The sequence below is a fragment of the Mauremys mutica genome, chromosome 16, assembly GCF_020497125.1.
Source record: "Mauremys mutica isolate MM-2020 ecotype Southern chromosome 16, ASM2049712v1, whole genome shotgun sequence".
In the NCBI taxonomy this organism is placed as follows: Eukaryota; Metazoa; Chordata; order Testudines; family Geoemydidae; genus Mauremys; species Mauremys mutica.
This window is the reverse complement of record NC_059087.1, coordinates 6962922-6975466: the sequence shown is the minus strand read 5'-3', so window position 1 is coordinate 6975466 and position 12545 is coordinate 6962922. Positions and strand designations below refer to the sequence as shown.

At 40.6% G+C, this 12545-nt stretch overlaps 1 protein-coding gene across 6 annotated transcripts in view; it reads left to right on the top strand.

Annotated features, from left to right (window-relative positions):
• Window positions 1–12545, top strand: part of BCL7A (BAF chromatin remodeling complex subunit BCL7A) — a 32642-nt gene that overhangs the window by 1267 nt on the left and 18830 nt on the right. Inside the window, exons 1-2 of one of the 6 annotated variants that reach the window (XM_044990298.1) lie at window positions 3544–3721; window positions 11471–11519. The exons of 2 other annotated variants lie outside the window; for them this stretch is intronic. In XM_044990298.1, coding sequence (XP_044846233.1) covers window positions 11509–11519 — 11 coding nt within the window. In that variant the 5' untranslated portion in view covers window positions 3544–3721; window positions 11471–11508. Of the gene's footprint in view, window positions 1–3543; window positions 3722–4023; window positions 4420–9105; window positions 9169–11470; window positions 11520–12545 lie in introns of those variants that run through there. 3 more of the 6 variants (XM_044990300.1, XM_044990302.1, XM_044990299.1) reach the window with 3 other exon arrangements.

Genomic DNA, 12545 nt, shown 5'->3' with positions numbered 1-12545 from the left:
CTTTCATTATTTTTTTAAAGCTTCAAAGATCACACAAAAGCAAATCAGATGTGAACAAAAGTGTGTTGTTTTAACATTCTGGTGGTTTTAGATCCTGAGTGGAATTGGAGAGAGAGATCTAATTGGTACTTGAATTTATTTTAAATTACATAATTAAAGGTTGTACCCATACTAAAATAATCCCCTTTTATTTAACCTTAGAAGTGTTTTGGCATTTTATGCTTTTCTCTTTCCTAGTTTTATTATGAAAATCAACATGAAGTAGTCAAACAATACAGTAGAACTGTTATTGTAGCACAATACACAGTCTCGTTTTTTTGGTTGGGATAAAGAACAGTGTCAATATGACTCAGGAAAGAGTTACTTTGTTCAAATGGCTTGACCTTGAATTTTCAATAGCTTTTGTATATCTATCCTAAAGTGTCTTTTTTAAGTGTATAAAAGACAAAGTAAATCCCGGGGACAAGTTTTAATCTGCATAACTCATATTTGGCATAGGATAAAATGAAGGTTCCTGTTTTGTTATGTAATTTATAACTTTAAATTGATTTAACAAAAGAATAAAATATAGAAATAAATCTGCATTTTTCTCTTCTCTCCCTGAACTGGATTGTTGCCATTTTAAAGCCCTTGAACTCTGTGAATAGGCTGGTTGGCTTGAATCGGACAAAGAGTCAAAACGTGTCCACTAATGCAGGACTTGGGAAGGGGATTTCAAAGTAGGAATCCATCTATTGTGTTGGGAGCTGAAGCACCTAGTGTTATAGTCTGGTGATAGTACGGAGTTCCTGAAATAATACTTCTATGTATTTTTTTAATGCTCTTTGCTGACTGGCTGGTTAGTATTGAGGGGTCAAATACAATAGGTAGAGAGATGTGACAGTACTTTCTCTCTGTTGTAATGTAGCTGGATGCTTGTTTTTTTGTTTTTAATTTCCTGATATTTCATTAAAGAGAACTGGTACTTATTTCCTTTAAATAATACTATGCAGAGTACAGGAGAGAGAGGAGTTTGACTGTGCTTGAAGAGAAGGCGAGGCAGGAGTTTGATCTGTTCTTTATGGCCAACAAATTAAAATAAGAGAGGCCAATCTCTTTTTGCAAGTGTTTTCTACCATCACAGCAACTGTGCACAGATATTAGCCTGCTTGTTGTACCAAGACTAAAGATTTTAGGATTCAAATGGAATTTTTAAATTTAAATACAGGGTAGATTGTTTAAGGCTGACTTTACAAAATTAGCGAAAGCACTTATTCTGACCATTGCCAGATTTATTCGTGTCACTTCTTGCATGAAGGTCTGATCAGTACTTACATAAGCCACTTAGTACAAAGACATTTTTCACATGAATCTGTTGGAACTCATTGTTTTGTTAACAAACCTCATGTCTCTTTGTTCTTGTTTCTCGTCCCCATAGACCATGTAGAATGTAAAGGCACTGAGATATTAAATGTTTTGATTTATGTGACTTAAACATTTTTTAGAAGAAGCTTGTTGTGAATTATGAGATTTATACACCAGCCTCACCCACACCTTGTCAAGAGCTACATATTCAACTTGCAGGGAGTGTAAATACCACACCTAATTTGTTATAGCTGGGAGCAATTTGTTGCCATTCACATCTTTACTGTGGAAATGCAACCACTGGAGCTGAAAAGTCCCAGCGTGAGTGCTTCCATTACTTGGATCAAAAATGGAGCACTACATAGTTGTACTGTAGCATAACATAAGAATATAAACCTAAAAATGGCCATACTGAGTCAGACCAGTGACCGATACCAGATGCTTCAGAGGGAATGAACAGAACAGGGCAATTTATAAAGTAATATATCAGTGTATGCGCACAATGTGCCCAGCCATTTGATTGCATCATCATCAGCCAGGTGGAGAGCCGGTAACCCGCTGTCGAAATAAGTCAGTGGGCTCTCATCAAGGATGTGTGACATAGTCTGAAGTTGACCACAGCTGTATTGCAGGTTATTAGAAAAACCCCATTTAAAGAGATTGGCCACACAAGTGCCCTGTCCTATTTGAAATGGGGTCAGAGATGACCTTCAGATGTCTTGGCAGATCAAAACCTGATGGACAGATGGTCGGGTAAGTGATGAGAGAGTGATTAACAACTGTTGTCACTGTCCTCTTGTTGCGCCAAGCAGATTCCACCGTCATATCTTGTGGTGGCACAAATGACCATAAAGGGCATCTAGAAGACAGGTGAGCTGGCAGGTGGTTGAAGGGTCTGTGTACAAAGGCAGGTTGCTATTCTCACGGATTTTCGCCAGCAGTCTGACAGATGCCTTCTCATGGTGAATTTGTGATGGTGCTGTGTTGTTAAGTATCGGTAGCCACGGCAATGGAGTTGCCCATAAAATCCCGGTAACAATACGCGTAGCTTTGTTAAGTTCTACATTGGCCAGCCTCGTGTGAGATGAGTGACACCAAACAGGAGCACAGAACTCTGCTGTTGAATAGCAGAGGGCAAGGTCTGATGTTCTAAGAATCCTGAGTGCTCGCACTCCAGGTTGAACTGGCCAATTTTCTGAGGAGGTTGTTCCAAATGCTGACTTTTATAACTGGGTTTGGATCATGCTGCAGGCATTGGCCATTGAGAAAAATGTTTAACTCGTGTGTTGCGCTTGCATTATGCAGATGAAATACACTAGAAACCATTTTGGAAAAGCTCGGCTGCGATCACCATCAACTAAGAGAGTTTGCCATGAGTTTTGTATCATTCAAGATCTTGTCAATTTCTGAGAGAGACTGAGTTTGGTAGCTGCAGCAGATGTCATTGGTATAGATAAACTTGCGCAAGAATGTATCTGGCAGGTCGTTGATGTATACATTGAACAGTATCAATGAAAGAACTGGCTGCTGATCTGATGCTTCCAAGAGCTGCAGCAGTTGCGGATGTGTATTCTAAACCTCCCGTTTTGGAGAAGAGCTCTACTACCTTGACTACCCAACGCAGGGCAACTTGAGAGAGCTTAAACAAAAGGCTTCTGTGCCAAACTGTGTCATAGGTGGCAGTCAAATCCAAGAAGATTGCTCCTGTCTTTAGATTTTGTTGAAAACTATTTTCGATAAAGGTGGTCAAGGCCAGGACTTGATCATAGGTGCTGTGTCCTTTATTGAACCCTGCCTGCTTGACCTGCAAAAAGACATCCAAATCTGGCGTGATTTGTTGGAGGATCAGACTCTCAAACACCTTGAAACACACTGACAGCAAAGATATGGTGTGGTAACATGACACATTGAAGGGGTCCTTGCCTGGCTTAAGAATGGCAATAATCTTTGCTTCGTGCCAAGTGCGTGGTAACTTCTTCTCATTAATGACCCATATGTAGAATTACCTAAGCCATTGTGATGCCTTTGGTCCAAGGTGATTGAGGAATTCCAGTAAGATGTTATGATAGGCACAGCAGCGGGCTATCTTGATGGAATTAAGGGCCCTATCTAGCTCCTTGACCATAAATGGCTCTGGTTGACTCTTACCCACATTCTGATGTCAGAGTAGGGACCAATTGTTATATACTTTGCATTTGAATCGCTTCTCCAGTGTGACCTTTGTTACCCACAGAAAATGGCTTGCAACCTCACGGGGCTTAACCTGTGGGCAGTTTTGACCTGGAGGTTGTTGAGCAGCGCCCAGCCGCAGATCAAGTTCCAGCAGTTCTGACTGGAATAAATGAAGTGAAGCTTCTCTCTAGATTCCTTCCACCAAGTAAGCCTGGCAGCATCCAGAGACTCAGTCAGGTGGTCAGCAATGTCCGAGTTGTCAGATAATTTGAATTTCCAGAGCAAGTCTTGGTGTTCGTCACTCAGGCAGGGAGTGTAAATTGGACAACAGCCCCGTAGTATAGCTGAGCATGTGGCTTTATAAATGACTCCTTGGAATTAGTGTCAGGCTTTGTTGACTGGCAAACAATGCGATGGAACGGTAACCACACTAAATTCCAGTGCTTCACAGAACTTTTCCCAGTCTGCCTTGCAGAAATTCTACCAACGCTTGGTTGAGCTTTGAATGATGTGTAGCTGGAGCCCAATGTGGATAAGCGAATTTGGTCCACTGGTTGGATCATTAGCTTGCCCGGCCCGGCCCATGCCGGGTACTGATGAGGAGTACAACGTGAATGCTGATTTATTGCTGCCTGTATCGAGTGATACATCCCCTGTCAACCAGTCCCATCTTCTGGCAATAAGAGGTTTAGGGACACCCGGAGCATAGGGTTGAATCTCTGACCATCTTGGCTAATGGCCACTGATGGGCCAATCATCCCTGAATTTATTTGAACCCAGTTATACTTTTATTGTAGTCTGAGTATTGCACTCATGTTTGAAAGATGAGTCCAGGATCAGGCCCCTCTGCCCAGGCAATGGCTCCTGTGCACATTGTGTAACTGTGCCGTGTGTAACTAAGAGGTGAGGTGGTGCACTGGGCTTCTTACTGGGCATAATATTGGTGCACAGTAACTACTATTGTGTTATATGCATGTATGCTCATTTTGGGGTCATTTTTCCACTCAGGCAGACTATGTCCCTTAGAAAATATGCCTGGTCTTAGACTGTAAACTCTTTGAAGCGGGGACTGTATCTTTATATATGTTTGCAAAGTGCCTAAAATGGCGAGGGCTTGATCCTGACCAGTGGTTCTGGGAATTACTCTAATACAGCAGTTCTAAAATTATGGGGTGGGCCTCCCATGGGAGGCATGGGAATGTGTCAAAGGAGGCCCAAGCTGTGTGCCTTCTTGTTTATTTGCTTGGTTTTTTGTTTTGTTTTTGTTTGAAGAGCTGTGACTGTCAGTCCTGGATGGCTGGGGCTTGTACAGAAGGGCTGTGCACACCAAGGAGGTGGGGATAAAGGGGACAGCCAGAGCCCTGCTGCTCACACTCTCCTTCCCCCTCTTCCCACCAATACCTCACGGGGAGGCAGCCCAGGCATGAACTCTCCTCCCCCACCCAATCCCTCACCAGGAAGCAGCCTGGGCTCGGGGTCACCTGGAGGTGGCAGGGCTCTTGCTGTGAGCCCCTGGGGTCAGGGGCATGCAGCAGGGCGGCTATGTTTGCTGTGAAAAGTGAGCTGCTGCTGGCATGGCACTGTCTTCCGAGCTGGGTGATGGTATATGTACTTGGGGGGGAGAGGGAGTGTAAATAACTACAGACACAAGGGGGATCTGATCAAATAAGTTTGAGAACCAATACTTTAATACAACTGTTATAGTAACAATAGTTGTTCACTGTGAATGGTTTTGATCTTTGAGATTAGTGCAGCTTACTCAATTAGGTTGTTTCAAAGCTCTGTATCAGTGGGCCTATATTGTAGAAGAGCCTCAAGTATATATCTGAGTAGGTTTTGCAGCTGTAAATATACATTCTGTGTATGTGACTTTTGAATACATGTCAGAAATGCTGACCATCCATGATGCTACAAGGGACAGTCCCTGTTTTAGCTAAAATATTTATAATTTTGAAATCAGCCTATCCAAAAAGAGCTTACAGTCCAATGTATCTTAATAGATTTAAGAGGCACATCTCTCTTTGTTTCCCCTAATGTATCATGTATAGCTCAAAGGCAGAGAAGCATCTGTAGATTCTAGGTAGGATCATTTAGGACATTTTATACCATTCCAAGAGATTGGTCAAAAACTTGGCAGTTTCTGCCATATGCCAGAAAATATTGGAATATTTTTACTCGATGAAAGTAAGTTTTAGAGTATTTCAATGAGAGAGTGTAAATATTTGCTTATTTATTAAAGGGATTTGCATAATGCATATCACAGGATTTTTGGGGGCAAGATATGTGGCTTGGAGTGAAGCAGAAAAATAATTCACAAGTTCAGTATAGGGAGTTAATATTCCATAATCCATCATTTCCCACATACACACCAACAATAGAGGCGAGAGGAGACTGAGCCAATCTCCTGGTCTAGGATAGCGCACTAGATTAGGAGTTAGGAAACCTGGGGTCCATTTTCTAACTGCCATTGAGTTGCTGTGTGACTTTGGGTAAGTCATTTAGCCACTCTTATCTCATTTTACCAAGCAGTAATACAGGGATAATGATACTTTACCTCCTTTTATAAAGCATTTGGAGATCATGGATGAAAATCATAATAATAGTAATAGTCCGCTACCTGTGCCTCCATTTCCCTATGGATAAAAATGAGGATGATAATAATGACCTCCTTTTGTAAAGTGCTTTGAGAGCTACAGGTGGTGGTATTATTATAGAAGTGCTCAATATTTATTATGGAAAAGTCTGGCCCCACAGCAGAGTCTTTAAATGGGACACAGACTAGGAAATGTTACCAATGTGTGTGAGAGCTAAGGACCAAAGTAACTCATTTGTTGATGAGGAGTACTCTCCCAGGTGTGTCTGGTGGAGAACCATAATACGCTGTGGCTAGCTTTAGATTGGTACTTGTAGGTATTACCACTGGAGCATCTCTATTCATTGTCTCTCCTTGGACTGTACAAAATACGTGCTGTTTAACTTTCTGAGGTTGAAAAGATCAATTACAGGTTTTGTTGCTGGTATTTCTTCCTTAAAGTAGACTTCCCTACTTTATAAGAATTTCAAAACATTGGCTTTTGCCCTTTCCATTCCTTCCCTGAAAAATGATAGAGATCTGGGGTTTCTTCATGTGACACCAATAGGAAATCTTTTGCTAGAGCAGTGTGACATGAAACCACAACCATGTGAAATTCACTTATTTCAGGTATTGTTACATTCTGTCTCTCCAAGGGAGACAGCACTTTAAACTACATTCTGTCTCTCCAAGGGAGACAGCACTTTAGCGCAAACCTGGTTCAATTTGTAGAACTTGGGCCAATTTGTGCTTTTGCATCAAAATTGTATATAACCTGTATCTTGACTGCAAAGCATCTCAGCTATTTTGACTGAGTTTTGTATCGAATTTTGGGGTTTGTTTCAACCTGAAACTGAAAATTCAGGGTTGAGGTGGAGAAAATAGGTGCACATCCACACAGATCAAAATTAAAATGTTAGCACAAAGCTGACTGTAGTTTTGACAAAGCCAGAGGCATCTGAGACTAATTCAGGTCTTCTGGAGAATCAGTGGACCAATGGGTTAACATCTTGCCAACATTTTCCCACCATTGCTGATATTATTTCAGCTCCACCAACATTGGGAATGTTGGGAGCCCTACCATAGGTATGCCAGCATTTGACATTATACAGGGTGGATTTGATTTAAATCACTAGTCAGGAAGACTTGATTTAATCATGGTTTTCTACATAAGTGCATTCTTGTTGGTTGTTATAACCTTAATACATATTCTTCACAACTCAGATAGATGTAGGTTTCATTTTTATAAGGTACACACTATACATTTTTTTAACTGATTTATTTTGAAAACTTTTCAGATTAGTTTTACAGCTATATCAGAAAATGAATGATTGTTTGGTTATTTCATTTACCAAAGGTAATTGAAGCAGATATTTATGAAGTCATTGGGAGGTGAACTATCTCCAGTTCAACAGAATAATTATTAATATTTGGAGGATTTTCTTGCCATGCTGTATTAGGAGGAGAACAGCACCAGACAGACATTTAAATTGTTTTATTTAACTAAAACAACAACGTTAAGTGTTCTGGATTTTTTTCTTCAACAGCAAATATAATATTTTAACAAAACAGGCATATGTCCCTCCCTTCTCACATTTATCTCCGGACTCCTTGTCCAGATCTATTCTGCTCCCAACAGTCTTCTATTCATTGAACTTTTTTGAAACTTTGCACTTTTAGAGAGGTAAGGGATTGACTCTGTACACAAATTTGCAGAGGGACAATAGGATTGAGATCTGTTATTTCTCATCTCTCTATATTATTTATTTATTTTAAAACATTTTTGCTGTTAACAAGGATGTTATCTCTGGAGACACAAATCCACAGTTTGAGAACTGCAAAACTAAGCATCTCTGATGGTATCTTCTAGATTGAGCACTGAGTCCCATTGGGTAGATAGAAAGATTAACCTAAATAATCTATACAGAAGCCTGTGGAACCCCATAAGATTGGGTCCCTAATCCATGAACTATTGGAACTCATTTACAAACTTTTCTTAAACATGACATGAATATATTGTCTCATACTATAGAATTAGAATTTATAATCCCTGTTCCGTGATGAGATCTTTGAGCTGTAATTTATCTTAATTAAAACTATCTTTAGATGGGTTTTTTCCCCAAAAAGCATTTTATCAAAAAAATCGGATTTTTTTTATTTTTTTTTAATCATTGATTTTTATCCACCTGACATTATGTCAGCTAACCCTTCACAGAGCTTGATGGTTAAAAGTGCTGGCAAGTGTTACATCCAAGCTAGTGCTTCTAACGTTTCTAGTACCGGTGTAATTGAAAGGGTGTTAGCACTTTCTCTAGTGTAATCAAGTCATCTCTTTGAGATTTTTGTCATGATTCATAGTGCCCCTTTCATGTGGCTGAATTAGGTTGTGTTTTGTGGCTCAGTGCATATTCTGTTTTGAGTCAGAGTCTCCCCTCTGATATGCATGTACCACTGACTTCAGTGGGAGTTGCATTTGAGTTTGGCCCATTATAAACATACCCTTCAGATTAGTGCAGCAAGAGCCATCTCTGCAACTTGAGGAACTAGTAGACTCTGCATAAAAATGGATCCTTAGGTATATAAGTTAAATGGGGGCTTTCGTACTGAAACACAGTTGGATGAAGAACATTTTGAACCAAAGGACGTCCTTGGTCAATATTATTTTTTTTTCCCAATTACTCTGATGCTACTTTTGTGATTTATTATTTCTTTATATGACAATAGGGTCGAGAGACCTTTCTGCTAGTCACTATACAGACATCTACAAAGTCACATCCCCAACTCTGAAGAGAGAGCCTAAAGTTGAAAAAATATTTTCATTTTTTCAGTTTTGTGCATTTGAGAGATACTTTGTGTGTCTAATAATGGGATTTTCTTTCCCATTCCCCCGTTTCTCCTTCTGCTTGATTCCACAGGGAAGTCATAATTCTGTGATTTTCACCAAACTCTGTTGCAATGCAAGTGAGTGTGATGTGATAAATTCAGCATTATGACATCATTTCGTGACCATCAAGAGAAGATGGGGTATGCGGGAACTATCCTTGTTTAAACACACATTGTTTTAGTAAATAGCAGACATGGTAAGAAACTGTAACAAGGAGTGGATTTCTTCAAGTCTGATCTATTTGAAAGCCTCTCTGCTTAAATGGCAATGCTGTATCTGCAGCAAAGGCTTTCAGTTCTTGTTCTGTTAAACAATTTTTGTTTTTGATGTTCAGTGCTAATATGTCAAAAGCCCTCTTGACATTTAATGTATAAATGTAATACATGGTATTCTGTTTCATCCACTAACGTGTTGCATTTATATATGCAATTTGACGCTTGGTTTTCTTTGAGGGCCTTGGGGTTTATGTATCTAATTTTTGCATAGAAAGTCTTGGCTATTTAAAACTAGACCTTGAGTGATTATGTAACTTAAGTTCTAGGGTACTGGTGTCTCTAAGGCTGTGTCTACACTAGAGAGCTTACAGTGACACAGCTGTTCCGATGCAGCTGGGCTGCTGTAAGATCTCTCGGGTAGCCACTCTGTGCCGACAGGAAGGAGCTCCCCCCCCCCCCAATGAGTGGCGGTAGCTATGTCTGTGGGAGAAGCTCTCCTGCCGACGTAGCACTGTGCACACTACTGCTTATGCCAGGGCAGCTTATGTTGCTCCGGGGCATAGAATATTCACACCCCTGAGCGACATAAGTTTTGCCAACATAAGTGGTGTATAGACATAGCCTGAGACATAAGCATTAAATACCAGTATTTATTTTAAATTCTAAATACTTACATATCTGTTGCTGGCTTCAAAATATTGTGCAAACCTTTAAGGATCACTATCAACCTAAAACAGAATAATTTAGACCAAAATGTGATGCCCTTTCATGATCCGATTGTAAAACCAGAAAAATTGGCAAGGACAGTAGGGGGCAATTGGAAGTTAGGTTTTTTTTGTTTTTTTTTAACAAACTAACTTTCAAGGTGAGTATGGGGAAACTGAGCGAGAGAGAATTGACTTGACCAAGGTGTCAAAGCAGAGCAGATACCACTCAGAAGTTCCTTGCTTCCAGTCCCATGCTTAGTCAACTATTAGACCAGAGGTGGGCAAACTTTTTGGTCCGAGGGCCACATTGGGTTGCAAAACTGTATGGAGGGCTGGGTAGAGAAGGCTGTGCCTCCCCAAACAGCCTGGCCCTTGCCCCCCATCTGTCCCGTCCCACTTCCCTCCCCCCTCAGAACTCCCAACCCATCCAACTCCCCCCTGCTCCTTGTCCCCGACCACCCCCTCCCGAGACCCACATCTCTAACCGCCCCTTCGGGATCCCACCCCCTATCCAATCCCCCCAGTCCCTGTCCCCTGACCGTCCCCCCACAGATCCTCTGCCCCCTGTCTCCTAACTGCCCCCTGGAACCCCCTCCCCCCCCCGCTCTCTTACTATGCCGCTCAGAGCAGCAGGAGCTCGCAGCCGCGCTGCCCGGTAGGAGCAGCAGGCCAGAGTGCTGGCGGCGTGGCGATCTGAGGCTGCAAAGGAGGGGAGACAGCAGTGGAGGGGCCGGGGGCTAGCCTCCCCAGCTGGGAGCTCAGGGGACGGGCAGGATGGTCCCATGGGCCGGATGTCGCCCGTGGGCCATAGTTTGCCCACCTCTGTACTAGACCATGATACAGTTCATAATTCATACAGCATCTAGCACATTGCGGGTGCTGTTGGAAACACAAATGAGTATCTTATGTTAATTCTATCTAATTAAAATAAATGCTTTAATTGGCAGATCAGAGTGATTTTCTTTGCACAGTAAATAACATTGAGGACATCAGAATACAATTTGGAATTTTTGAAATGGGAATATGATAAATATTGTGGATAAAAACATTGTAGGAAGTACTTGTAGTTTAAGCATTCATCTGTACTTACTTATAAATTATGAAGCTGAACTCTCCTGCCCATTCTCTAGATTTTAAAAGGTATCTGTTAGTGTTTGAAACCAGTAAAATTTATTTACTTGTTACAAAGTTTACATTGGCAGCTTAACTAAGTTTGTTAAAGAATCTTGTCTTCTACATTCTTATTAGTATTCGTGCTCTCTAAAGCTCCAGTATTGCAATCACATTTGTAAAGTGAAGTACATGAGTGAGTAGTCCCATTAAGTTCAGTGTTACTGCTCATATGCATAAGTGTTTGCAGAATTGGGGCTTTGGTGTACTTCCATCAAAATTATTATTCATGTTGTGGTGTTTCTGTTCATTACCGTTCATTTAAATCAGAAAAAATCCTTTCGGTTGGAGGTTATCAAAGGTTAAAAATACTGCTTAGGAAGCTTAATAGAATTGAAATGTCGGGGCTAATTTTTATACTAGAAGGAAAAAGTTACTAATATAGGTTTCCTCCTGTGTTCTACAGTCTGTCCAGTGAAGATGCTGCTTTGAGGCTGCTTTGAGATGCTAACCAGGTACCTTGAACTTTTGGTTTTCCAGTGCAGCATCTCTAAGTAATATTTTGATGTAGGAGAAGACTAAAAAAACCTTGATACTAAAATCCATTCTTGTTTCCATAACTTCAAAGGCTTTCTTGACTAGAGATGAGTTTAGATTGTCTTGTATCCTTAAAACAAACAAACCCTGTATCATGAGAATCTCTTTACAGGTTTGTTCTCCTTAGCATTTGCATGCTCTTATCTCCACTGCCATTTTTATCATGTGTAGGAACAGAATTCAAACTGAGTTCCAGTTAAACTGGTTTCTGACATGCTTTGGCCATTTGGTGTGAATGAATGGGTGGCGCTAAGCCACATTTTACAAAATTGTAATCTAAGAACTGAAGCGGGAAACCATTTAATCTGAATTGGAGTTTAAGTGCTGTTTTTAAATACAAATTTCAAACAAATGTCAGTGTAGACAAAGCCAAAATTTGTTACCAAAGTGCCATAAATAGTTCCTTTTATAAGCAGGAAAGAGGATCCCTTCAGGCAGATGAAGAACGAGGTTGACATTGTCAGTAGCCAAAAAGGGAAAAGATGGGAGGGTTCGGTGGCACTTCTAGAATGTGACTGCTGCTGATTCTGCAAGCCTTTCTTAAAAACCTTGGAGGAGATGTTATCACAAATGCACAGGAGTGACAAAGCTTTTCCCATCCTGCCAAGAACGTGTGTTTTACAATGTATTAAATAATAGATTTGGAATCCAGCTGTAGTGTTGTGGAGTTTTTAAAAAGCAAAAAACAAAAAAATAACCCACACCCAAAAGTCATAAATGTTTTGAAATCATACCAAATTAATTTTAGTTGTTCCTCAATAATCAGTGACGTGTGTTTTTGCTAGGTTTTTAATCGATCTGTTTGCAGAATTTTATTTTGAATCCGCGAACCAGCAGTGATGATCTGTGACCTGAAAACTGATTACGAGAGACTAGATGAAATTTTTATGGCATTGTGGACCTTCCTTTAATGTTCTTGCGTAATGATTGTTCTCAGGGAGTCA